Source organism: Carcharodon carcharias, chromosome 22, assembly GCF_017639515.1.
Source record: "Carcharodon carcharias isolate sCarCar2 chromosome 22, sCarCar2.pri, whole genome shotgun sequence".
Taxonomy (NCBI): domain Eukaryota; kingdom Metazoa; phylum Chordata; class Chondrichthyes; order Lamniformes; family Lamnidae; genus Carcharodon; species Carcharodon carcharias.
Window position 1 is genome coordinate 20720792 of NC_054488.1, and position 26561 is coordinate 20747352.

The 26561-nt window shown below is 47.1% G+C and overlaps 1 protein-coding gene across 4 annotated transcripts in view; it reads right to left on the reverse strand.

The window, feature by feature from the left end:
- spata20 (spermatogenesis associated 20) overlaps positions 1-26561 on the reverse strand; it is a 380734-nt gene that overhangs the window by 329054 nt on the left and 25119 nt on the right. For all 4 annotated transcript variants that reach the window (XM_041217280.1, XM_041217283.1, XM_041217282.1 and 1 more), the window contains exons 7-8: positions 22947-23077; positions 17389-17493 (exon numbers count right to left, since the gene is read on the reverse strand). In XM_041217280.1, coding sequence (XP_041073214.1) covers positions 17389-17493; positions 22947-23077 — 236 coding nt within the window. The remainder of the gene's footprint in view (positions 1-17388; positions 17494-22946; positions 23078-26561) is intronic.

The following is a 26561-nucleotide window of genomic DNA, read 5'->3' on the forward strand; positions in this document are numbered from 1 at the left end:
GCCCCAACGTCCATAGCACCTGCAAACATGAAAGCTTGGCTTGGTTTGAGAATCCACACTGCAGACAAGTTCACAATCCCGTCATATTTCGGTTCACAACTCTTCTGGTGCTAATACCTCACCTCATTGTAGTAGGCAAGTCCCTGCATTTCCCATGCGCCACAGCTAATATTAGAATCACCTGGGAAATTCTTAGTCTATTGGGCCGTTTAATTTGTTAAGTATTGCCCACATCCAATCAGTCAGCCAGTGATCCGGCACGGCAGGCACTTTGAGGAAAAAATCGGCCAATGACAAGGTGACATCAGAGCGCCTGCCCAATTCAGGGTCATGCTATTTTACTGCCCCATCTTCACTTTCATTCCCTCCTCTTTTCACATGCACACTGAGAACATCCAGCTTTACCTCACCACCACCCCTCTCTGTAAAATTGCTTGACTGTTGGTCAGACATCCAGTGCTGGATGAGCAGAAATTTCTTCCAATTAAATATTGGGAAGACTGAAGCCAATGTCTTCACTCCCCACCAGAAACTGCTCCCTAGCTTGACTCCGTCCCTCTCCCTGGCAACTACCTGAGGCTGACCCAAACTGCTTGCAACCTTTGTGTCATATTTGACCCCAGATGAGCTTTCAACCAAATGTTTGCACTGTAGATAAGACAGCCTATTTCCACCTCTATAACATCGACTGGCTCTACCCGTCTCAGCTCTTCTGCTGCTGAAACCCTCATCCATGCCTTTGTTACCTCCAGACTTGACAATTCGAACACACACCTGACCAACCTCACAAAGCTCTGCTGCCCTGTGTTCACTGATCTACATTGGCACCCATTTAAACAATGCATCAATTTTAAAATTTTCACCCATTTTCAAATCCTCCTGTGCCCCCCCAGCACCCCAGCATCCCCCCGCCGACAGCACCCCAGTACCCCTCCCAACCCCCCGCTCCCCCCACAGCATCCCCACAGCACCCCCCCCACCCCCACCTCCCCGCCCCACACCCCCCCACCACCCCAACCCCACCCCCCCCCCACTTACCCGCCACAACCCCCAGCACACACCCCACCCCCCCTTAAATGGCTCAGTGTCATATTTTGTTTTATAATGTCTCTGTGAAGCATCTTGGAACAATTTATTACATTAAAGGTGCCATAAGTTGCTTTTATTATTTTCTTAATTACTGTTATTTTGCTGATGTTAATTTTGGTGACTCCCTATCCCTGATTCAAAATTCGTTTCCTTGGTATTTCTAGCATGCTGATCTCTTCCTCTTCTGTAAATACTGGCAAAGTGATTTTTAACATGTCCACCATTTCCTTAATTTCATTGACAATATCACCATTTCTGGTTTTCAAGAGGCCCACAATGCTCCTGGCCACTTTCTTTTCCCTATTATAATTGTAAAAACATTGTATTGATTTTGATATCCCATGGAAATTTCTTTTCATACTGTCTTTTTGTAGCTCCTCCTATCTGCTTTGTCACATTATCCTGTTCGTTGTATTTTTCCCATTTGTCAGGATTTGTGCTCTTTTTTGCATTTTTATCTGTTTTTCCTTTTAGATTTATGTTGCCACTACCTTATCCAGTCTTCCAAGACTATTTTTAAGGGCAAGAAGGGGAAAGTAGCATAATAATAATGTTCCTTGACTAGTAATTCAGAGGCCAAAGAAGAGTCGTACAGGCTCGAAATGTTAACTCCATTTCTCTCTCCACAGATACTGCCAGACCTGCTGAGCTATTCCAGCATTTTTTGTTTTTATCACAGTAATCCAGAGACCCTGATTAATGCTCCAAAGATAAAAGTTAAAATTCCACAAAAGCACTTGCGGAAATTTAAATTCAATTCATTAATAAATCTGGAATTAAGCGGTAGTCTCAGTAATGATGATCGTGAAACTACCAGATTGTCATAAAAACGTACCTGGTTCATTAATATCCTTCAAGGGAGGAAATCGGTCATCCTTACACAGGCTGGCCTAAATGTGACTCCTGACCCACAGCAGTGTGGTTAACTATTAATTGTCTATTGAAATGGCTTAGCAAGCCACTCAGCAAGGGCAATTAGGGATGAACAATAAATGCTGACCTTGCCAAGGACGAATAAAACAAGTAGAGCTCTTGTGCCTTAGGGATATGAACTGGATTTGCAGCACAAATTCTATCTGAACTCACACTGATCTTCTGTCATTTTACCCATCAAAAGACTTAACCAGTTTACTATGGACAGTCTGTCTCATCACATTGAAGTTAGCTTTACCAAAGTCTAGAATCTTAGTAACTGTTACACCTTCCTTTAAAACACTACATCAAACTCAAGCATATTATAATCACTCTCATTTATAGAAACTACAATTTAGCATATTCCAACATGAACAAGCAGCTTCTGGGCATGTTTTAGAGAGAACCATCTCGTTGCCACCAATTGGTAGCCATGCCTGAATGCATACTGACAAATGTCACCACTTATTTTACCCCATCACCCTCTCATCATATGTTATTAATACTTCAATATTATTGGTTATTCAATAAAGAATTCAGGTGAAACTTCTTTATGCACAGAGTGGTGAGGTGAACAACATATACTCATTTAAGGGGAAGCTAAAGGGAGAAAATATTAAAGGTTACGTTAATCGGGTGAGGTGAAGCGAGCTGGGGGGCTGGTCTAGAACACAAACATTGGCAGAAACTAATTGGGCCAAATGGCCCGTTTTTGTGGTGTAAACTTTATGCAATATTTAATTCTTCAAATCCAAAGTCACAATTAAATAACTACCCTCCTCAGCCACAGTACGATGCTATAACTGACCTCAGCACACATTGGTTTGTGGGTGCAGGAAATTCAGCCACAGCTTAAACACTTCTGATTGCTTGCTGGGAAGTGTCGCCAATAGATAAGGACAGGTTTGGACATGGTTCTGATGGCCCTTGCAATTGGGCGGCCTGTCAATTCTACCCCTACGCTTGCACATAAAAAATTGGGCACTTTGCTAATACACTGGATGCCGCCTTAAGCAGACACCATAGACTTGTATGGCTCAACACAGTTGAGTCTAATATGACAACACCATGTGGCATCAAGTGACTCAATGCCATGAAGAGACAAATAGAAAAATTGATTTGGATGGGACAGCTTCCCAGCTCTGTCAGGAAGATATAATAATTATCATAATGTTATTGGAATTTATTGTAAAATAGTGGTATCTGAGTCTATATGTGCCTGTGTGTGTCTGTGTGAGACTAAACTGGATTAAAGGCAGCTGGTTTGAAGGCTTTGATGTGGTAGATGATGAGCTAGGTTTGAAATGTTAAGTGGGTAAACATAGGTGATAAGGGAACATCTGCATTTTTAAATAAACCAGACTAGATTGTAACTAGATTGAAACTATGGGAATTTGCATTAAAAAGGAAAATATGTATAAACATAGAAACATAGAAAATAGGAGCAGGAGTAGACCATTCGGCCCTTCGAGCCTGCTCCGCCATTCATCATGATCATGGCTGATCATCCAACTCAATAGCCTGCTCCTGCTTTCTCCCCCTACCCTTTGATCCCTTCCATCCCAAGAGCTATATCTAACTCCTTCTTGAAAACATACACTGTTTTGGCCTCAACTACTTTTTGTGGTAGCGAATTCCACAGGCTCACCAGGTGAAGAAATTTCTCCTCATCTCAGTCCTAAATGGTCTACCCAATATCCTCAGACTATGACCCCTGGTTCTGAACTCCCCCACCATCAGGAACATCCTTCCTATATCTACCCTGTCTATTCCTGTTAGAATTTTATAGGTTTCTATGAGATCCCCCCCTCATTCTTCTGAACTCCAGCGAATATAATCTTAACCGACTCAATCTCTCCTCATATGTCAGTCCTGCCATCCCAAGAATCAGTCTGGTAAACCTTTGCTGCACTCCCTCTATAGCAAGAACATCCTTCCTCAGATACGGAGACCAAAACTGCATATAATATTCCAGGTGTGGTCTCACCAAGGCACTGTACAATTGCAGCAGGACATCACTGCTCCTCTATTCGAATCCTCTTACTATGAAGGCCAACATACCATTTGCCTTCTTTACTGCCTACTGCATCCACATGCTTACCTTCAGCGACTGGTGTACGAGGACACCCAGGTCTCATTGCACATTCCCCCCTCCCAATTTATAAACGTTCAGGTAATAATCTGCCTTCCTGTTTTTGCTACCAAAGTGGATAACCTCACATTTATCCACATTATGTTGCATCTGATATGCATTTGCCCACTCACTCAGCTTGTCCAAATCACACTGAAGCATCTCTGCATTCTCCTCACAGCTCACCCTCGCACCCAGCTTTGTGTCATCTGCAAATTTGGAGAAGTTACATTTAGCAACCTCATCTAAATCATTAATATATATTGTGAATGGCTGGGGTCCCAACACCAATCCCTGCGGTACCCCACTAGTCACTGACTGCCATTTGGAAAAAGACCAGTTTATTCCTACTCTTTGCTTCCTGTCTGCCAACCAGTTTTCTATCCATCTCAATACAGTACCCCCAATCCCATGCACTTTAATTTTACACGCCAATCTGTTATGTGGGACTTTGTCGAAAGCCTTCTGAAAGTCCAAATAAACCACATCCATTAGCTCCTCCTCATCAACTCTACTAGTTACCTTCTCGAAAAATTCCAGTAGGTTTGTCAAGTATGATTTCCCTTTCGTAAATCCATGCTGACTCTGTCCGATTCTGTCACTGTTTTCCAAGTATTCAGCTATTAAATCTTTTATAATGGACTCTAGAATTTTCCCCACTACCGATGTCAGGCTGACTGTAAAACTGGCAGCTGAGTTAGGACCAACAAATCGTCTGCAGCATCGCTCAGTGCCATGTTAGTTCTCGCACGTCTCACCACATTCTCTTTCTGCTTGTCATTTACAGCAGCTTTTCATCCTTTTTATATTGAAGTCACTAATCTGTCCAGTTTATTATCGTGTAATCATCTATAACATTTTATACAGAAGGTTTAGAAAAGCAACCTGTGTTGTTGTTTGCTGCAAACAATAACTTCCAAACAACCCCAGCATCAGATTTGGGGGGCAGCCCAAAGATGCACTGGGGAATCCCTCTCGGCAGTTCCCACACGGCAATTGCCCAGAAGTGCTAACTTCCTCTGGACAGTTGCCCTGCTCTGGGAACTATCCGAAAATCCAATTTAAATCGCAAACTTCAGATAGTTCTGCCAGGGGTTACACCAATGGTCACCCTGAAAAAGTTAGAAAAGCTCTTCTAACTTTTGGGTAACTATTGTAAACATCCAGACCGACCTGCAGAGGACTCCAGCCCCAACTCCCGACCACCCCCTGCCCTCGGACACACCCCGACCCCCCCATCCACCTCAACTACCCCCGCTTTCTGACCACCCAACATTCGACCACCCCACTACCACCCCAACCTCCAACAGCCCTCACCACCCCTGACCACCACCCCCACCCCCTCCCCAAATCCCCTGACCTCCGACCCCTCTCCCCAAACCCCCTGACCTCCCCTCCGACCCCCCCACCCACCTGTCCTCACCCCTGCTAGTGCCATATAAAGAGGACAAGGCCTCCTTGAATCCGCCAGAGCTGCACTTCGCTGGGGCCTGTGAGGAGTCTTTCGATGCAGGCCCCAACCTGCTCCAGTGATTGGAAGTGTCAGCATAATTTTCAAGGGCAGCTAAGTATGTTCTTATTTCTTCTAATTCCTGCAGGCAATCCCTTTCCGATGCTAGTTGGAAGTTATGGCCCGATACCTTTCATTTATATAGCACGTTTAACATTGCAAAATGTTCCAAGGCACTTTACAAGAGCAATTATCAAACAAAATCTGACACTTAGCCACATTAAGAGATATTAGGACAATGGCTAAATGCTTGGTTATTAAAACGTTTTTAAAAGATGTCTTAGAGGAGGAGGGGTAGCAAGGTAGAGAGGTTTAGAGAGGGAATTCCAAAGCTGGGGCATTGGCAGCTGAAGGCACAGCCAATGGTAGAGCAATTAAACATCAGAGAAACACAAGGGACCATAACTGGAGGAACATAGAGATATTGGGGAGTTTCACAGGGCTGGGAGAAGGTTGCAGAGATAGGGAAAGGCCAAGTCAGGCTCTGTATTTACAACAGGGCCTGTAATTAGATGACAGTAACCCCTCGAGGAACAAGGTTCATTGCCTGGAAGCAAATTCTCCCATAGGTACTGCATTGACAGCTTGCTCTCTTCTGAAGCTAAGTTGTCTTAAATCTGGTGTAAACAGATTTGATTGTAGCATCTATTATTAGGATGTCAAGCTAAATTTGATTGAGTGACAAAGGCTTGTGAAACTTAAGTTGTAAGTGACCTATTCGGCACAAAGGATGGGTATACACAGGGTCGGATTTTGATTACCAAGGCAGATAATTCGAGACAAGAAATTTCCTGACCCGCCGGACTCGCCTCAGTAAAAAGTACTCCAAAATGCGCAATTTTCACTCCAGAGGGGCGGGTGTGAGAAGGAATTGCGCCTGCCAACCCCAGAAGCAGGGCATTAGCAGCCACTGGGGCATGTAAATGCTGAGGTGGACTGATTGGAAGGCCTGCCTCAGTTATCTGGAAATTGTCCCAGTTGTTTTACAAGTCATTAGGCCCTCTAGTCTTCACCACCCCCGAACACACCCCATGGCCCCTCATACCCTCCATGCCAACTCAATGCCAAATTATACTCCCCATCCATGACCCCACTTCATATCCTCCATGCCACCTCCATAGCCACTCCCCCTGTATCCACCATGGGCAGACCTCAGGAGCCACATGGAGGTGAAAAAAAATTAAACTTCTAACAATCTAATACCGCTCCCAATCCTACACACTTGATAGTGGAAAAAGTTCCCACTCAGAAAACCCTAAGTTTTAAAATCTCAGGTGCTTAACCTCTTAAAAAAAAACTTCTATTCAGTCCCCACATCAAATACAGCTAATCCTTTAATGGCTTCTTTAAGCTGTCAAACTTGTAAACTCAGAATGCCTTGCTGAGATAATTGTAACTTTTGAAATTCAGCCAAGTCATTACATCAATCTGACATAATGACAGATCTTGGAAAATGTCAACAAAGAGCTCTATTGAAACTGCAGGACCAAATGCTACTTTTGTTCTAATCTAGGCCTGTCAATCAAAGCAGTTCAGTAGACTTTTATTTGAAACTCTCACTGACAGCTGCTTTTTTTTTTAGCTTAAGGTGCAGAGCGTTTAAAGAACTTCAGATGATGATAGCTGTACAGATGTACAGGCCTCATCCGCCCTTCAAGGGCATTTACGTCTACTCCATCAATTCGTGACTCCCACACGGCCGGCTAAGGCCCTTGGAACAGCCAAAATGGGGTCGGTTTGAATTCAGCAGTAAGTTCAAATGGCCCTCCTGAGCTCAGGTTTATCTCCTGTGTAAATCATGCCCCACACCCTTTATCCTACATTTGGATCCATTGGAAACGGAGACAGAACTTCCATGCCAGGTCCAGCCCACCATTCTTAAAGGTCTGCAGAGTCTTCTTGACTCTGCGAAAATCCAGCCTACTGTCTCCATAGGGATGTTGACAAAAAGAAATAATAGGCTGTTTTCCTGCCAGTTCTTGATTCATTCTTTGATAAAAATAAACTCAAAAAAATCAGAAATGGTTAAAAGAAACCTCAGGGATAAATATTGTAGTACTGATGCTTGTACTAGTTTAGGACATCAAGAAAGTTAATGGAGTAATGGCAAAGGTCATTTTTATTATTTTTGTGTCGGGTATGTCATTTAAAGCAGAAAGCTTGCTAAGTATGAGGGAGAAAGGTATAGAAGGATACGCTAATGGGGTGAGGTAAAATAAACTGGAAGGCGGCTGGTGGGGCTGTGTGGCCTGTTTCTGTGCTGCAAATGCTGTGGGCTGAATTTAACAGCTACAATAATGACCCCCGTCTTACCAGCCAGAGAGCCGGTGGCAATCCCACCACAGCCATCTTCGGAAGTCCTGATCAGACTGCATGGCAATGAGACAGTTAACTGCCTGCCATCAGGGCTTCAATGTCTTTAAAGCCAAAGATTGCACCTCCAAGAGCTGCCAGCCAGAGGGCTCAATAGCGCCACCAGGTGTTGTGGCCACAGTTGGGACTGCAGCAGGTAACAGGGCAGTGAAGATGGAGGAGATCCCAGAATACAGGTAAGTTGGTTGGGCTCATCGGAACCAATCAGGCAGGACCCGGCTGGGGGTGGAGGGAGGGATGTTGTTGCGAAGGGCAGAGGAGTCTTTTTCAATTGGGTGGCCATTGCTGCTGGAGTTGCCCTCCTTGGACCATAGGGTTTCCAACCACAATGGTCCTATCCCCAAGCCTGCAGGGAGACTGCCAGCTTTTACTGGGTAGCCTCCCAAGGTAGCGTACACACGCCCACTCCCTCCCCAACCCTACCTTTAATTGATAAAAGCAAAATACTGTGGATGCTGGAAATCTGAAATTAAAAACAGAAAATGCTGGAAAAACTCAGCAGTTCTGGCAGCATCTGTGGAGCGAGACACAGAGTTAATGTTTTGAGTCGTATGACTTTGAAGACTTATAAGGGCTCGAAACGTTAACTCTGTTTCTCTCTCCACAGATGCTGTCAGGCCTTCTGAGTTTGTCCAGCATTTTCTGTTTTGTCCCATCATTGATTGGCCACTTAAGGGCCAGTCCTCATCGCTGATTGAAATCGGAGAAGTGAGAAGCCAAATGACAGTCCGCCTCCTGCCTTCCGTCCCGATTTTATGCCCCTCACCACCTCCCAGCCCACTCCTCGAAGAGAATTAAATTCTACCCTATATCATTGTGAGCTCCTCTCCACACTAATTTGCTGATGCTGTCAAATTGTTCCATTTTGTAAACTTGATTGGTAATTTCAGTTGCATGTTCTGACAGTTTTGCTATTCCACTCCCCAAAGATGAGAAAAATGAGGTCACAGATGTCAACGCAGTCACCGACTAAAGCAACATTTTCCTGCTTGGCCCTGAACCAGCTACCTCACCAGGTGTTGTGGGTTTAAAGACACACTCTGATTTGTTAGGAGTGAGACCCCTTCGGAATTCAGGAGCTACAAAAATATCGGCAAAGCCTCAAGTTGTAACTCCCACCTGGTTCTCTGCAATTACAACATGGTCACACTAAAATTAACCTGCAGATACTTAGTGCATTAGTGTGTGGGTTTGCCTCTGGCTCTCTCCAAATGCTCACTGGTAGAATTCAGACAGAGGGACTCCACTGAGACAGGTCCAGTAACAGGGGGGACAATACCAAGGAGAGAAGGGTGGTGGGGGGTCCAACCAACAAGGGATCGGGGGCGGGGGCGACGGCCGAGACGGGGTCGGGGTCGGGGGCGCCGGCCGAGACGGGGTCGGGGTCGGGGGCGCCGGCCGAGACGGGGTCGGGGTCGGGGGCGCCGGCCGAGACGGGGTCGGGGTCGGGGGCGCCGGCCGAGACGGGGTCGGGGTCGGGGGCGCCGGCCGAGACGGGGTCGGGGTCGGGGGCGCCGGCCGAGACGGGGTCGGGGTCGGGGGCGCCGGCCGAGACGGGGTCGGGGCGGGGGCGCCGGCCGAGACGGGGTCGGGGCGGGGGCGCCGGCCGAGACGGGGTCAGGGGCGGGGGCGCCGGCCGAGACGGGGTCAGGGGCGGGGGCGCCGGCCGAGACGGGGTCAGGGGCGGGGGCGCCGGCCGAGACGGGGTCAGGGGCGGGGGCGCCGGCCGAGACGGGGTCAGGGGCGGGGGCGCCGGCCGAGACGGGGTCAGGGGCGGGGGCGCCGGCCGAGACGGGGTCAGGGGCGGGGGCGCCGGCCGAGACGGGGTCAGGGGCGGGGGCGCCGGCCGAGACGGGGTCAGGGGCGGGGGCGCCGGCCGAGACGGGGTCAGGGGCGGGGGCGCCGGCCGAGACGGGGTCAGGGGCGGGGGCGCCGGCCGAGACGGGGTCAGGGGCGGGGGCGCCGGCCGAGACGGGGTCAGGGGCGGGGGCGCCGGCCGAGACGGGGTCAGGGGCGGGGGCGCCGGCCGAGACGGGGTCAGGGGCGGGGGCGCCGGCCGAGACGGGGTCAGGGGCGGGGGCGCCGGCCGAGACGGGGTCAGGGGCGGGGGCGCCGGCCGAGACGGGGTCAGGGGCGCCGGCCGAGACGGGGTCAGGGGCACCGGCCGAGACGGGGTCAGGGGCACCGGCCGAGACGGGGTCAGGGGCACCGGCCGAGACGGGGTCAGGGGCACCGGCCGAGACGGGGTCAGGGGCACCGGCCGAGACGGGGTCAGGGGCACCGGCCGAGACGGGGTCAGGGGCACCGGCCGAGACGGGGTCAGGGGCACCGGCCGAGACGGGGTCAGGGGCACCGGCCGAGACGGGGTCAGGGGCACCGGCCGAGACGGGGTCAGGGGCACCGGCCGAGACGGGGTCAGGGGCACCGGCCGAGACGGGGTCAGGGGCACCGGCCGAGACGGGGTCAGGGGCACCGGCCGAGACGGGGTCAGGGGCACCGGCCGAGACGGGGTCAGGGGCACCGGCCGAGACGGGGTCAGGGGCACCGGCCGAGACGGGGTCAGGGGCACCGGCCGAGACGGGGTCAGGGGCACCGGCCGAGACGGGGTCAGGGGCACCGGCCGAGACGGGGTCAGGGGCACCGGCCGAGACGGGGTCAGGGGCACCGGCCGAGACGGGGTCAGGGGCACCGGCCGAGACGGGGTCAGGGGCACCGGCCGAGACGGGGTCAGGGGCACCGGCCGAGACGGGGTCAGGGGCACCGGCCGAGACGGGGTCAGGGGCACCGGCCGAGACGGGGTCAGGGGCACCGGCCGAGACGGGGTCAGGGGCACCGGCCGAGACGGGGTCAGGGGCACCGGCCGAGACGGGGTCAGGGGCACCGGCCGAGACGGGGTCAGGGGCACCGGCCGAGACGGGGTCAGGGGCACCGGCCGAGACGGGGTCAGGGGCACCGGCCGAGACGGGGTCAGGGGCACCGGCCGAGACGGGGTCAGGGGCACCGGCCGAGACGGGGTCAGGGGCACCGGCCGAGACGGGGTCAGGGGCACCGGCCGAGACGGGGTCAGGGGCACCGGCCGAGACGGGGTCAGGGGCACCGGCCGAGACGGGGTCAGGGGCACCGGCCGAGACGGGGTCAGGGGCACCGGCCGAGACGGGGTCAGGGGCACCGGCCGAGACGGGGTCAGGGGCACCGGCCGAGACGGGGTCAGGGGCACCGGCCGAGACGGGGTCAGGGGCACCGGCCGAGACGGGGTCAGGGGCACCGGCCGAGACGGGGTCAGGGGCACCGGCCGAGACGGGGTCAGGGGCACCGGCCGAGACGGGGTCAGGGGCACCGGCCGAGACGGGGTCAGGGGCACCGGCCGAGACGGGGTCAGGGGCACCGGCCGAGACGGGGTCAGGGGCACCGGCCGAGACGGGGTCAGGGGCACCGGCCGAGACGGGGTCAGGGGCACCGGCCGAGACGGGGTCAGGGGCACCGGCCGAGACGGGGTCAGGGGCACCGGCCGAGACGGGGTCAGGGGCACCGGCCGAGACGGGGTCAGGGGCACCGGCCGAGACGGGGTCAGGGGCACCGGCCGAGACGGGGTCAGGGGCACCGGCCGAGACGGGGTCAGGGGCACCGGCCGAGACGGGGTCAGGGGCACCGGCCGAGACGGGGTCAGGGGCACCGGCCGAGACGGGGTCAGGGGCACCGGCCGAGACGGGGTCAGGGGCACCGGCCGAGACGGGGTCAGGGGCACCGGCCGAGACGGGGTCAGGGGCACCGGCCGAGACGGGGTCAGGGGCACCGGCCGAGACGGGGTCAGGGGCACCGGCCGAGACGGGGTCAGGGGCACCGGCCGAGACGGGGTCAGGGGCACCGGCCGAGACGGGGTCAGGGGCACCGGCCGAGATGGGGTCAGGGGCGGGGGCGCCGGCCGAGACGGGGTCAGGGGCACCGGCCGAGACGGGGTCGGGGTTGGGGGAACTCTGCAAGATGGGTTAAATGAGACAGTGTCAGGGATCGTTGACCACACACAGACAGAATGTGGGAGAATGGTCTGTAAGGAGATTATACGTAGGCTCTTTGCACTTTAAAATGAAGATTTCCATCTGTGGTAAGCAGACCATTTCCTAGAGAGGGGAATGTGAATTCCTGATTTGATGATGCAGTTTCCCCTGAAGAATTGAGCTGAGACAAGGCCTCGAAAGGCAGAAGGGCCGTGCAAGGGCAGCACGGGTTTCTGATTGAAGCCATTGAGGGGGTGGCACTAGGTTCCAGTTGGCAATAAGAGCATAATCCTGCTCCACTGTTCCATATATGACGAATTCCAAACCCTGACTATGTTGTCCCCACAAGGCACCAAAGTGCGACCCTCCAACTGCACAGATTGAGGTGCCATTTGGGAACCTTAAGAAACAAGATTAGAGAAAATATTTGAAATAAAATCTTCTTTTGTAAAGCAAAACATAACTAAGAACCAAATGTTAAATCTGGGAAGCACTGAATGTTGCAGCAGATTCCCATCTACCAGAGCTGGCCCACTTCAAGTTATTTTATTGAGATTCATGTGTCTCTAGCTCCCTCTCATGGCTAATGAAGAAATATTCAGCACCACAAATTTCTAACACATTAAATATGGGCCTGCCACACTTCTAACAATACAATCTGGTGAATATCTGGTAGGTGGTTAAGGTCTTTTCTATTCCTAACGTTTAACATGACTGGTGGTAAAGTGAATAAAGTACATAAAAATTAAAATAAATAACTGAACAAGATAGTTAAATAGATAATTAAAAAATTATTAAAATGCACTAAGGTTGGCAGGATGGGTGATGTGTCAAGGCTGCAGCGTGTGGGAGTGCCTGTATTCCATTGTAAGCCAAGACAAACACATCTGCAGTAAGTGTCTGCAGCTCGAGGAGCTTCAGCTCAGAGTTGGGCTCATTGAGCTGCAGACACTGCAACAAATCAGGAAATTAGAAAGTTACCAGGATGCTTTGTACCACTAGGCGGTCACACACCTTAGGATTGGTCTTCTCATTTGGTCAGTGGTCAGGGACAGGAGGGTGTGGCTGCGAGTGAGGCAGGTAAGGGGACCAAGAGGGCAGGAGTGCAGGAGCCTCAGTCTCTACAATTGTCTAGCAGCTTTGAGGCTCTTTCAGCTTGTTTGGAGGAGAGTGGGGACCGCAGGGTGGATGAGTTAACTGACCACGGCTCCTTGGTAAGAGAAGTTATTCAATTGAGGGGAGCAAAAAGGAGTGTAGTAGTATGGCACAGTATAGTGAGGGGGCTTGATAAAGTTCTTTGCAGCGGAGAGCAAGACTCCAAAAGGCTGTATTGCCTGCCTGGTGCCAGGGTTCGGGATATCTGCTCAGGGCTGGACAGGAACTTACAGAGGGAGAGGGAGGAATCAGTCGTCATGGTCCATGTAGGCACCAACAACATAGGCAGGATGAGAAAGGAAGTTCTGTATAGTCAGTACGAGGAGCTAGGCACCAAAGTAAGAAGCAGAACCTCAAAGATAATAATCTCTGGTCTATTACCTTAGCCAAGTGCAAATTGGCATAGGGTAAATAAAGATTAGAGAAATGAATGCATGGCTCAAAGGCTGGTGTGGGAGAATTGGGTTCCAGTTCACGGGACACTGGCACCAGTATTAGGGAAAGTGGGGACTGTGCCATTGGGACAGTCTTCATCTGAACACCGCCAGGGCTGGTGTTCTAGTGAGCCACATAACTAGAGTAGTAGAGAGGCTTCTAAACTAAATAGTGGGAGCAAGGGATGAAATTTGGGAAGATGTGGTCGATCAAAGACCAGAAACAAGGTAAGAGAGAAAGGTATTAATGAGGGAAATGATAAACAGAACATGACAGGAATGGATAGAGAGTACAAACCTAAAAATAAATCAGTCAAGGCTAGATGTTACAAAAATAATAAAAATAACAAAACTAAAGGCTTTGTATTTGAATGTACATAGCATTCAAAACAAAATAGATAAACTTATAGTGCAAATGTAATTAAATAAGTATGACCTGATAGCTTTTACAGAGACATGGTTGCTGAATGACATAAATTGGGACCTGAATACTGAAGGGTACATGACATTTAGGAAGGATAGGATGCCTAGGAAAAGGTGGAGGGATGGCTTTGTTAATTAAGGATGGTATTAGCACATTAGAGAGGCATGACTTCAGTTCAGGAAATAAGGATATAGAAGCAGCTTGGGTAGAGATTAGAAATGATAAAGGCAAAAAGTCACTTGTGGGGGTGGTATACAAGCCCCCTAACAGTAACCACATGGTAGGGCAGAGTAATGGGAGCCTGTCAGGAAGGAACAAAGATAATTATAGGGATTTTAATTTACATATAGACTGGAAAAATTAGATGGGCAAAGGTAGCCTAGATGAGGAGTTTCTCTCATGGGATAGTTTGTCAGAACACCACATTCTGGAGCCAAAAAGAGAGGAGGCTATACCTGACCTACGAGATAGGATTAATTGATGACCTCAGTGAAGGCGCCCCTAGTTAGCAGCGATCACAGTATGATTGAATTTTCAGTTTGAGGGAGAGAAGAGAGAATCCAAGTATTTTAAACTTAAATAAGGAAAATTATGAGGACATGAAAGCAGAGCTAGCTGAAGTGCACTAGCAAATTAGGTGAAGGGATAGGTCAATAGAGATGCAGTGGCAGACATTTAAGGGGAAATTTCAGAATACACAGAATTGACGCATTCCAATGAGAAAGAAAAATTCCAAGGGGAGGGCTCACCATCCGTGGTTAACTAAAAAAGTTAAAGATAGTATCAAACTTAAAGACAGAGCATATAATTATTCAAAGATTGGTGGCAGGTCACAAGGTTGGACAGAATATAAAAAACAGCAAGAATGACTAAAAGATTGATAAGGATGGAAAAATCACAGTATGAGAGAAAGCTAGCTAGAAATGTAAAGACAGTAAGAGTTTCCAAAGGCATTTAAAAAGAGTTAACAAAATGAGCGTTGATCCTATAGAAAGTGAGTCTGGAGAATTAATAATGGAAAAATAAGGAGATGGCAGATGAAATTAACGGATATTTTGCATCGGTCTTTACCATAGAGAATACAAGTAACATCTCAGAAATAGCTGTAAATCAGGAACTGCTGAGTAAATTGTTGGAGCTGCGGGCTGAAAAGTCTCTGGGTCCTGATGGACTTCATCTTAGGGTCTTAAAAGAAGAGGCTAGTGAGATAGTGGATACATTGGTTTTAATTTTGCAAAATTCCCTAGATTTGGGGAAGATCCCATTAGATTGGAAAATAATGAATGCACCTTCTTTATTCAAAAAAGGGAGACAGAAAGCAGGAAACTACAGGCCAGTTAGCTTAACATCTCTCATAGGGAAAACATAAGAAGCTATTATTAACGACGTTATAACAGGGCACTTAGATAAATTCAGGTAATCGGGCAGAGTCAACATGGTTTTGTGAAAGGGAAATCATGTTTAACCAACTTATTGGAGCTCTTTGAGAAAGTAACATATGCTGAGGATAAAGGGGAACTGGTGGATGTACTGTATTTAGATTTCCAGAAGGCATTTGATAAGGTGCCACATCAAAGGTTATTGTGGGAAATAAAAGCTCACGGAATAGGGGGTATCATATTCGCATGGACAGAAGATTGACTAGCTAACAGGAAACAGAGTCAGGCATAAATGGGTCATTTTCTGGTTGGCAAGGTGTAATGAGTTGTGTGCCACAGAGATCAGTGCAGGACCTCAACGGTTTACTATATATATATATATATATATATATATATATATATACACACACACACATGAATTACATGAAGAGACCAAATGTATGGCTGCTAAATTTGCAGACGTCACAAAAATAGGTAGGAAAATAAATCGTGAAGAGGAAATAAGGTAGATACAAAGGGATATAGATAGGTTAACTGAGTGGGCAAAGATCTATCAAATGGGGTATAATGTGGGAAAATGTCCATTTTGGTACAAAGAATTAAAAAGAAGCATATTATCTAAATGGTGCGAGATCACAGAGCTCTAAGATGCAAACAGATCTGGGTGTCCTGGTACATGAATCACAATAGATTACTATGCAGGTACAAGAAGTAATTAGGACTTGTTTATTGCGAGGGGATTAAGTATAATAGGGAGGTTATGTTTCAGTTATACAGGGCATTGATGAGACCACATTTGGAGTGCTGTGTCCAGTCACTGGTCTCTTTATTTAAGGAAGAATGTAAACGCGTTGGAAGCAATTCAGAGAAGGTTTAGTAGACTAATACCTGAAATGGGAGGGTTGTCTTATGAGGAAAAGTTGAACAAGCTAGGCTTGTATCCGCTGGAGTTTAGAAGAGTAAATGGTGGCTTCATTGAAATACATAAGGTCTTGAGCGGTCTTTTTAGGGTGGATATGGAAAGGATGTTTCTTGTGGGCAAATCTAGAACTAGGGGTCACTGCTTAAAAAGGGATCACCTATTTAAGACAGAGATGAGGAGAATTTTTTTCTCTCAGAGGGTCTTTGAATATTTTTAAGGCGTAGGTAGATAGATTCTTGATAAGCAAGGGGGTGAAAGGTTGCTGGGGGTAGGCAGGAATGCGGAGTTCAGGTTAAAATCAGATCAGCCATGATCTTACTGAATGACGGAGCAGGCCCAAGGGGCCAATTGGCCTACTCCTGCTTCTAATTCCTATGTACACACATTTTGCACAAATTTCAAAAGGAATAAGAGAGTTACGTATTTTTAAACAAGGCCAAAGACAATCTCAAGTTCAGCAGGAATAGGTATTGCACAAAGAAAACAATTGAGGACCTCTTGAAATTTGGGATGTGAGGTTTGTGAGCTCTCTTAGGCTGCAAATAAATAACATCTTGCATTGTATAGCACTTTTTAATGTAGGAAGCCATTTCCAGGTGCTTCATAGGGGTGTAATCAATCAAAAATTACACCCAGCCAAAAAAGGAAATATTAGGGCTGACTAAAAGCTTGGTCAAACCAAGATAGATTTTAAGGAGGGTATTAAAGGAGGAAAGACAAATCTAGAGGCAGAGAAGTTTAGGGGGGGAATTCAAGAGTTTAGGGCCTGGATGGCTACTTCATGTTTGGGGTTAAGGGATTCCAGGTTCATACTGATTTTAAACTTTTGATGCAAATCCAGATTGAGAGATCCTGGAGATTGTAGGTTCATAGCACTTCAGTTATTCCACCCAGAGGGTAGAGGGAGCTGTATTTAACCCCGTGCTGCATCTGCTGTATCTGCCCTGGAGTGTTTGGTAGAGTTGGCTCTGAAATGGAAACATGCTCCAGTCCCCAGAATTAATATCATCACAGATATAGACTAAAAAACTGGACGAAGTGTTAAGAGTTTTCTTTTCATTTACCTGATAAGCTTCTGTATAGGACACAACCAGCTGCCCCTGGTCATACAGCATTTTCTCAAAGTGAGGTACGTGCCACCTCCCATCTGTGGAGTAGCGATGGAAGCCCTAGCAGAGAACAGAGCAGTATTAACATTCAAACAATCAGCCACTGTATCTGCTCACAGCAATGCCCATGACTTCCTGAGTGGACAATTCATTCTGATTTAGATCCATTCCACATTTTAAATTTGACCACACTTCAAAAGTACCATTGGCTGTGAAGCGCTCTGGACTGTCCTGAGGTCACAAAAGGGCTATATAAATGCAAGTCTTTCTTGTCACCATAGAAAAGTTACGGTGCAGAAAGAAGTCATTCAGCCCATCTTGTCTGCACCAGAAACATATCATCATGTCTGCACCATCGCATCAGGGATTCACAGAAAATTCCACAACTAGGACAGGGCGATATGTTCCTCCAGACTGGGTATCAGTGGCCTAGCTCCAGCCACCGGGGTCCCCAAGGTTTCTTAAAGCTGCAGCCTGACTGATGCCAATCTGAGCACTGCAAATCAACTGGCCCACTTTCAGCCCAGCATGAACAGGCATGGATCTAAACATTAAATACAGTCAAATGCAAAGATATTTAAACTGTCTCCTTGTAGGAACTTTCAGCCTTGACCCTCTAAAATATGTATACTCCGTGCTGGGTTCAGTTCCACAGAGTCAGTTGCCTCCAGCAGCAGCAACAACTTGCATTTATACAGCAGCTTTAGCATAGTAAAACATCCCAATGCGCTTCACAAGGGCATAGCCAAACAAAATTTGACACCAAGCTACAGAAGGAGATACCAGGATAGATGAAGAGTTAAGTTTTAAGGAGTGCCTCAAAGGAGCAGACAGAGAGGTAGAGAGGTGAAGAGATATAGGGAGGGTATTCCAGAGTTAAGGACCTAGTCAACTGCATGCACAGCCACCAATGGTGGGACGATTAAAATCAAAGATGTGCAAGAGGCCAGAAGGGTAGGAACACAGATCTCAGGGGGCTGTGGCTCTGAAGGAGTTCACAGAGATGAGAAGAGGTGAGGGCATGTCAGGGTTTGAACACAGGGATGAGAAGTTTTGAAAATTTGAGGCATTGGTGGAATAGGGAGCCAATGTAGAGCAGCAAGCACAAGAGGGAAGAGAACACAATTTTATTCCAACTCACATTGCCGTTCCAGCCCACAGGACAGAGTTGGCAGCAAATGGACCTCATTAAGTTATAGAAGCGCTGCCAACTAAAGGCTCCCTATTATCAAAGGGGCATCAATAATTAAAAGCACCAGTTCTGTCCTCCGACTGTTAACTTAATTCTTAAAAAGTAGGTCATGTACACTCTACAGTCACTGTAATATTCAAACACTACAATTGCATAGCCTCAGGATTAACATGCTATAATGAGGAGTCTTCTGCAAAGACTCACCATGGAAAGTGTAACACAAACAAGCCAAGAGCCAATGTTTAGGAACCTTTTGACAGAAGCAGTGCTGGAGCCAGATAACAAGTGGAGAGCGCCTTTCTGTCAGAATGGAATCTGTGGCACCAGAGGCAATGGGTGCAGCCATGATACTGCAGTTAGGATGTTGTCTAATCAGCAAGTGGCATATTAGAACCGTCAACATAGCAAAATTTCCTTTGGAAGGCAGATGAGGAGTGGGGGTAGGAGGGGGCAGGGTAGGGAAAAAGGCAGACAAGAGCAAGTTAGCAGAGTTAAGATGATGAGAGGCTGAGATCCAAAGAGGTTTTTGAAGGCGGGAGGAGGTACACAAAGAGGGATGGGTTTAGGAAGCACATAGGTCACAGGCCTGACAATGATTGTGATGGAAAAGAAGACAGGATGAGCACTAAAACAGAGTTTGAGCAGTGGTATTTTGTTGGCTGTCCCTTGCTGAAGTATCCTGCTTCAGACACCATGAAGTAGGCTTCATAGTCTTGAATATATTAACAGCCAATGTTTATTAACAACTCTACTGTATATATGTAAATAGTTATGACAGTATAGGTATGGAGCTGACTCCATCTGAAGTTTTTACCCTTCCCTACCTGTCCCTAGACTGACCCTGACTTTGGTCATGTGTCTTCTTACATCATGATATGAGTAATGTACTCAGTCCAAAATTAGCCCTGTATGTACCAGAACCTACTACTACACTTGCCCCTTTTCAATTATCCTTCTTCTGGTCTGTACCTACTCTTACATTTCACAACACAGATTGTCAAGAACGAATCTTCATGAAGATCCCAAAGATCTAAATCAAGTGCTACACTGCCGTCTTTCTCATCATCCTCCAGTTAATTTAGGACTTGCACATTGCCTGATCAGGGTAGGGTGTCGGTTCACTGGACAATGTCCCTGTAGGAATTTCAATTCAATTTTCCACATGTACACTGGAGACATCCAAATTCTATTTCACCGCCACCCCTCTCGACCAGCTGCGAATTGTCACACTACGTATCCAACATCCAGTAATTGCCCTCATTTTTCATCACAAATTCCGTCCCCTAGCCAATGCCTCCATCCCTCTCCCTGGCATTTGTCCGAAACTGAATAGCATCACTTGCAAACTTTGTGTTGTAGAGGAGCTTGACCACGTATCCATTCCATCACCTACTACCCAACTCAATAACATCATCCAACCATGGCCCTGTCTGAGCTCATCTGCTGTTGAAAACTGTACAAGTATGTACACTCTGTAATCACTGTAACACTCTAAAACCATTATAGCATAGTCTCAGGGTTAACATGCTATAAACGAGGAAGCTTTTGCGAAGACTTGCCATGAAAAGTGTACCACTAATGGGTCAAAACCCAATGTTTAGGAGCCTTTCCAACAGAAGCTGCTGTGCTGGAGCTGGGAGGAAGCCTTTCAGTCAGAACTGAATCTGTGGCACCAGAGTCGATGGACATAATCACAATACTGCAGTTGGGTGTTGTCTTCTCAGCAATGGGCATATTAGCCAGTTACCTCTAGACCTGACTATTCCTATTCTCTCCTGACCAATCTGCTATATTTCACCCTACGTAAACTCGAGTTCATCCAAAATTCTGATGCCTGGATCCCAACTCACGCCAAATCCCATTCATCCAATACCCGTATGCTCACTGATCTACGTTGGCTCCTGACAGACCTTCAATTTTAGAACTCTCACCCTTCAAACCACCATGATATCTGCGCTCTTCCAATGCTATCTCTTGTGCATCCCCAATTTTAATCACTCCACCATTGATGGCTGTATATTCAGCTGACTAGGTTCTAAGTTCTAAAGTTCACTCCCTAACCTCACCACCTCACTATCTTCATTTAAGGCATTTCTTTAAAACCTACTTTTGTCCAAGCTTTTGGTCATCTGTCCTAATACCCCATAAGGTGGCTCTGTGTCAAAGTTTGTTCGATAATAATCCTTTGAAGTGCCTTGGAATGTTTTACAAAGTGAAAGGTGCTATATAAATGCAGGTTGTTGTTACTGAAGTCTCTCAGTGGATCTCCATCGGTCCTTCTAATAAATCCCAAAATCAGGCCTTCAAGGTGAACACAATGTTTCATAGGCCCCATCCTGAAATACATGGTGGGTGAAAGGATGAGAAATGCAAGTAGAAATGAATTAACTTGACTCAGTTGGTAGTACTCTCACTGGGTCAAAACATGACCCAGAACAAAATTTCCACGTGATCCAGGATGATAGTTGCAATATGGGACTGGAGCACTGGTTGAAGGCATATCTTTGGATGAGGCATTATAACTAAACATTCATCTGCTCCTGATGGTTCAAGCAAACATTAAACATCTCACAACAGAGCGAACATTAAACAGTTACAACAGTATTTGAAGAATAGGAAGCTCTCCCACTGCCCTGGCCAGCCAGACAGCAAGAGTCACTCCATCCCAAAGTGATTCCCATAAGGTGTTTCTGATAGCTTTGAAGAACTGTTATTTTTATTCTTTCTAATCATATATGAGCATTGCTGGCAAGGCCAGCATTCGTTGCCCATCCCTAATTGCCCTTGAGAAGGTGATGCCGAGCTCCCTTCTTGAACCATTCTAATCCATCTGGTGCAGGTACATCCACAGTATTGCTGGAAGGGAGTTTCAGGATTTTGGTCCAGTGACATCGAAGGAACAGCAATATATTTCCAAGTCAGGATGCTGAGTGGCTTAGAGCCAAACTTGCAGATGGTGGTGCTCCCACACAACTGCTGCCCTTGTCCTTCTAGGTGGTAGAGCTCACGGGTTTAGAAGGTGCTGTCAAAGGAGCCTTGGCGAGTTGCAGCAGTGTATCTTGTAGATGGTACACACTTCTGCCACTGTGCACCAGTGATGGAGGGAGTAAATGTTCAAGTTGATGGATGAGTGCCAATGAAGCAGGCTGTTATGTCTTGGATGGTGTTGAGCTTCGTGGGTGTTGTGGAGCTGCACTCATCCAGGCAAGTGGAGAGTATTTTATCCTGATTTGTGCTTTTAGATGGTGGCCAGACTTTGAGGAGTCAGGGGTGAGTTACTCACCACAAAATTTCCAGCTTCTGACCTGCTCTTGTAGCCACAGTATTCATATGGCTAGTCCAGTTCAGTTTCTAGTCAATGGTAACCCCAAGGATGTTAATAGTGGGAGATTCAGCAATTGTAATGCTCTGAATGTCAAGGAGATGGTCATTGCCTGGCACTTGTGTGGCATAAATGTTACTTGCCACTTATCAGCCCAAGCCTAAATGTTGTCCAGGTCTTGCTGCATATGGACACAGACTGCTTCAATATCTGAGGAGTTCCAAATAGTACTGAGCATTGTACAATCATCAGGTATCATCCCCACTTCCGACCTTATGGTGGAGGGAAGGTCATTGGTGAAGCAGCTGAAGATGTTTGGACTGAGGGCACAACCCTGAGGAACTCCTTCAGTGATGTCCTGGAACTGAGATGATTGACCTCCAACAACCACAACCATCTTCCTCTGTGCTCGTTATAACTTCAACAATAGAGAGCTTTCCCCAAGTCCCACCGACTTCAAATTTGTTAGGGCTCCTTGATGCCACGCTTGGTCAAATACTGCCTTGATGTCAAGGCCAGACACACTCACCTCACCTCTTGAGTTCAGCTCTCTTGTCCACATTGGACCAAGACTGTAATGGGGTCAGGAGCCGACTGGCCCTGGTGGAACCCAAACTGAGCGTCAGTGAGCTGTGCTTGATAGCACTGTCGATGACACCATCATTTTGCTGTTGTAAAAATACAAGTGAAAGTCTGTCTTTTAAAGCAAACATCCAGTTGTCACTCACCCTAACCAAGTCATCACTGTGTGATAAATAAAAACAGAAAATGCTGGAAAAACTCAACAGGTCTGACAGTGTCTGTGGAGAGAGAAACAGGGTTAATGTTTTGCATCTGTATGAGCTAGAGGAGTAGAAATGTGATGGAATTTATATCGTTTAAGGGGAGTGGAGCAGGTGAAGCTAGATCTAGTGTGTGTATCTACTTAGATGAACAATTACCACCCCCCCCACCACCTCATCTAGAACGAGCTCTTCACCCTACTCCAGGCTATCCTACCTGCCCGATGTGATCATGAATTCCTCCAAGGGCCATCATTTTCAGTGTGTGCAAAGCCATCTGCAGTGCCTGGGCTCCTTTCTCTCCAGTTTTGTTCAAAGCCCAGAAACGAAACAGAAAATTGAAGTTCACTGTTTGGAGAGAAAAAATGATTTTCACAAAATTAGACAGAGACTACTAATTAACTACTGTCCCTGTTCACTATACTGTAATGGAGAAGTGAGAACTACCCAATCTACAGCAACTCAGCACTCCCCATCAGGGATTTAGGTATTACCATTTAGTTAGTGACCCCTCTATCACCTGACCCTCCAATATCTTTCTCCATTGAAAACCTCTCTCACTCTTCTACTTTATCAATACTACTATGGTCTATTCTCTGTTGATTCTACTTTTCACATTCACTTTCTTCTTTCTATGCTCCGGCCATTCATACACACCTTCCTGTATTGAAATCAAAATTTATTGTACTGTCCCCTACTCCAAAGTATTGCTTTCAAAGCCCTCCAAATTGTGGAACCCCTCGCTTCCCTTCTTCTCACAATCATCATGTGCTTAAAACCTAAGCTTCCTGTCATTCACTTGCTTAATTAATCCCATCTCCTCTGCTAATCGCTCCAACCTTAATGGTGCCCTTGGTCTGAAATTACAAATTTTAAAAACCCACGCCATATAATTTTGAGGAAAGGTAAAGCTGTGGCAGACATATGCCTTCTAATACAAAACTGTAATTAAAAGGTACACGATTAGAAACAAATCGTTAAATCAGATACATTTTGAAAGTTAGTACTGTATTTGGACAAATTGCAAAGAGTTTGTTGCAGAAGACTTGACACAACAGCTGGAGACTTCGGCAAACAATTTTGCATGGCAAGTAACAGATTGAGTGTGCAGGGCAAGCCCAGTCCCTCACCAATGTATCAGTATTATCTAAAAAGGCTGGGGCTCATCAGCTACAGGCTAGTTGTCCAATCCGGTGGTTCAGGAGATGTCCATTATACAAAAAAAGAGCAGGGATTCACTCAGTGCCTTGGGCAATATTCCTCTCTCAGCCAACAGCACCAGAAAGTGATCAGCTGGCTAATTCTCTTACTGAGGTTTATAAGATCTTACAGCATTCAAATGGATGTTGGCTTTACCTACTTAACAACAATCACTGTGGTAAAGCACTTTGAGAAATGTGCCTTTGTGTTTTTTTTTTAAATTGATCCTTGTGCTGAATTAGCTCAACTTAAAACGTGATCACACTGCCTCAATAATGGAAGGGTGTGGGGAGGGAGGTGGTGGGGGTTGAAGGTAGGGGCAGAAGGAGGAAAGGAAATCTGCTGACTGATATCCTGTGACATCCCCCAGTGGAAACTGTACATATGGTGCCTGGCAAGAACACCAATGTGTTTAAACCTCAAGACTCTTGTAAACCAAAAGGTCCCACCCATATTCAACGATCTGCCTCACAAAGGATGGCCTTGGGGTCAGTCAGTGCCATTGGTAGTGTACCCAGCATGAGTCAGCACCTCTAAGGGAAGAGCAGAAGCGCTGCAGGTAGGGAAGCTGCTGTAACAATATGAGCCATATCCCCTCACACCACTGCATTAACTCTGGTCCGGCATCCCCAATGGTGTTCAATGGGGGAATGAATATAATGAATGCAAAATAGTTTTAATGCCGCTCTTATAAACCATTCATTTTTGAAAAGGGGCAGAATGGATAAAATTCAAACATAGCCTTACCGTTCATGGCATTTTAAAAAATAAACACCTTGGCACACCTTGTTCACAAAGCAATGATAAAGCTTGAGCAAATATTGCTTTGCAGTACAGGGCTACTCAAATCTAGTTTTCTGCTGTGTTCACCTGACACGGTTGGAAGTTTCAAGACCATGTTTTAATGTCCATAAGCCTCAGGTTTTATTTGGAGTGAAATGATTTTGAAAAGAAATAACATTAATCAGAAAGGAAAAACACAAGGAAAATAGCAATTACTCGCAGGCCTGAACTGGTTCCGGACCGGAAAGCATGCAAATTGTATGTGGCAAAGATAATCACACATAAAGGAAGGGCCAGGGTCAAATATAATCTATCCTGAAGTGCAGTAAGGCAAGGAACATTCACAATTTCCCACAAACTCTAAATATAACGTAGCTTTACTTCCAACCCTTTTATGTCATAGGGTTGAAATAGTCGGTAATGATGACTTGCATGTTTAGTCCATGTAATAAAACTATTGAAAACAAGGATGAGGATTTTAAAAGTGAGGCATTACCAGACCGGGAACTAACGTAGGTCAACGAGCATGGGGGGTAACAAATGAATAGGGCTTTGTGTGAGTTAAACTATGGGTAGCAATGCACAGCACAGAGGAAGCAGTCACAGGAGAATTAGGAGAGTTTAGCAAAAGTGCAGATGAAAATACACATGTTGAGGCTTCTAAAGGTGATGTGGGAAGTAGCGTGGTGCAGCAAGGAAGTTTTTAAGAAGGTTCTAAATATCTTTAAGCTTTTCCAAGAAGAGAGAAACATCGGAAGGTGGAAGCACAACAGAAAAGAGTTGGTAAACCATGGAGTGTAGGCTGGGATCTAAGACTGGAGAAAATGGCAGATGCAGAGTAGGGAAAGGTGGAGGTTTATATATGAGGACAAGAATCCTGAATCTGGCATTTTGGGAGATGAGGAGCCAAGGGAGATTAGGGAGAGCATAGGAGTGATGGGCAAACAATCAGGAGAGCACAAGCGGTCCAAGTGAAATGGTGTGGCTGTCAAAACTTTATAGCCGTGATGTCCAACAGGCTTCTTTTCTCTACCACTAACTGCCTCCTTAAATTTGCCTCCTCAGCCTCTTTCGCCCTTCACAAGTATGAGGAGCTTGTGAATTTCTACAACATCAAGATCATGATCATCCATTCTGCTTCTATCATAGTATCCGCTGTGCCCAAGCGAAGTCCTCCTCCCATTCTAGCCTGATGCCCTGCCTCTCTTGTTTCCCCTCCATTCATTCCCTGCTCTTTCCAAGCTCATCTCATCCGTGGGAGGTATCTGCTGTTCCTCTGACTCCATTTCATTAAACTCCACACTACCAAACTTCCTTTCCCGTGTCATAAGCGCTGAATTTTGCGATCTGATTATGTTTTAAAATATCCCTTTTAAATCCCAAATGAAAGGGAATTCTGGAAAGGGTGTAATCAGAATCCCTTTAAACACCGCAGTTCAGAGAAATGCCCATGTGATCCGGTTGTCATGGAGTGAAAAACTCAAACAGAAATCCATCGAAGTGGGATAGTATTCTAATGCCTTTTCATAGTATCTCACAGAAAAACGACAGCTTCTTTTTGAGACACAGAGACAGAAAAATGACTGCTGGAAAAGCAGAGGGAACTGTTTTGTGTTAAAAATCAAGCAGGATACTTGGAAGAGTTCAGTTTCTGTTCGAAAGAAAGGGAACAGAACAGACAGGGTTCTTGAAGATTTATGGAACGAAGAGTCACCAAGGTGCGCCTTGCCAGCAGGAAAACTCGAGCTGAGTGGAATGATTATCAAAGGACACTGGAAGCTTTGATCTGGAGTGGCGAGAAGAAGTGTACCTTTGCTGGTGAGGTAGGAATGACTGTGGGACTGTTCCT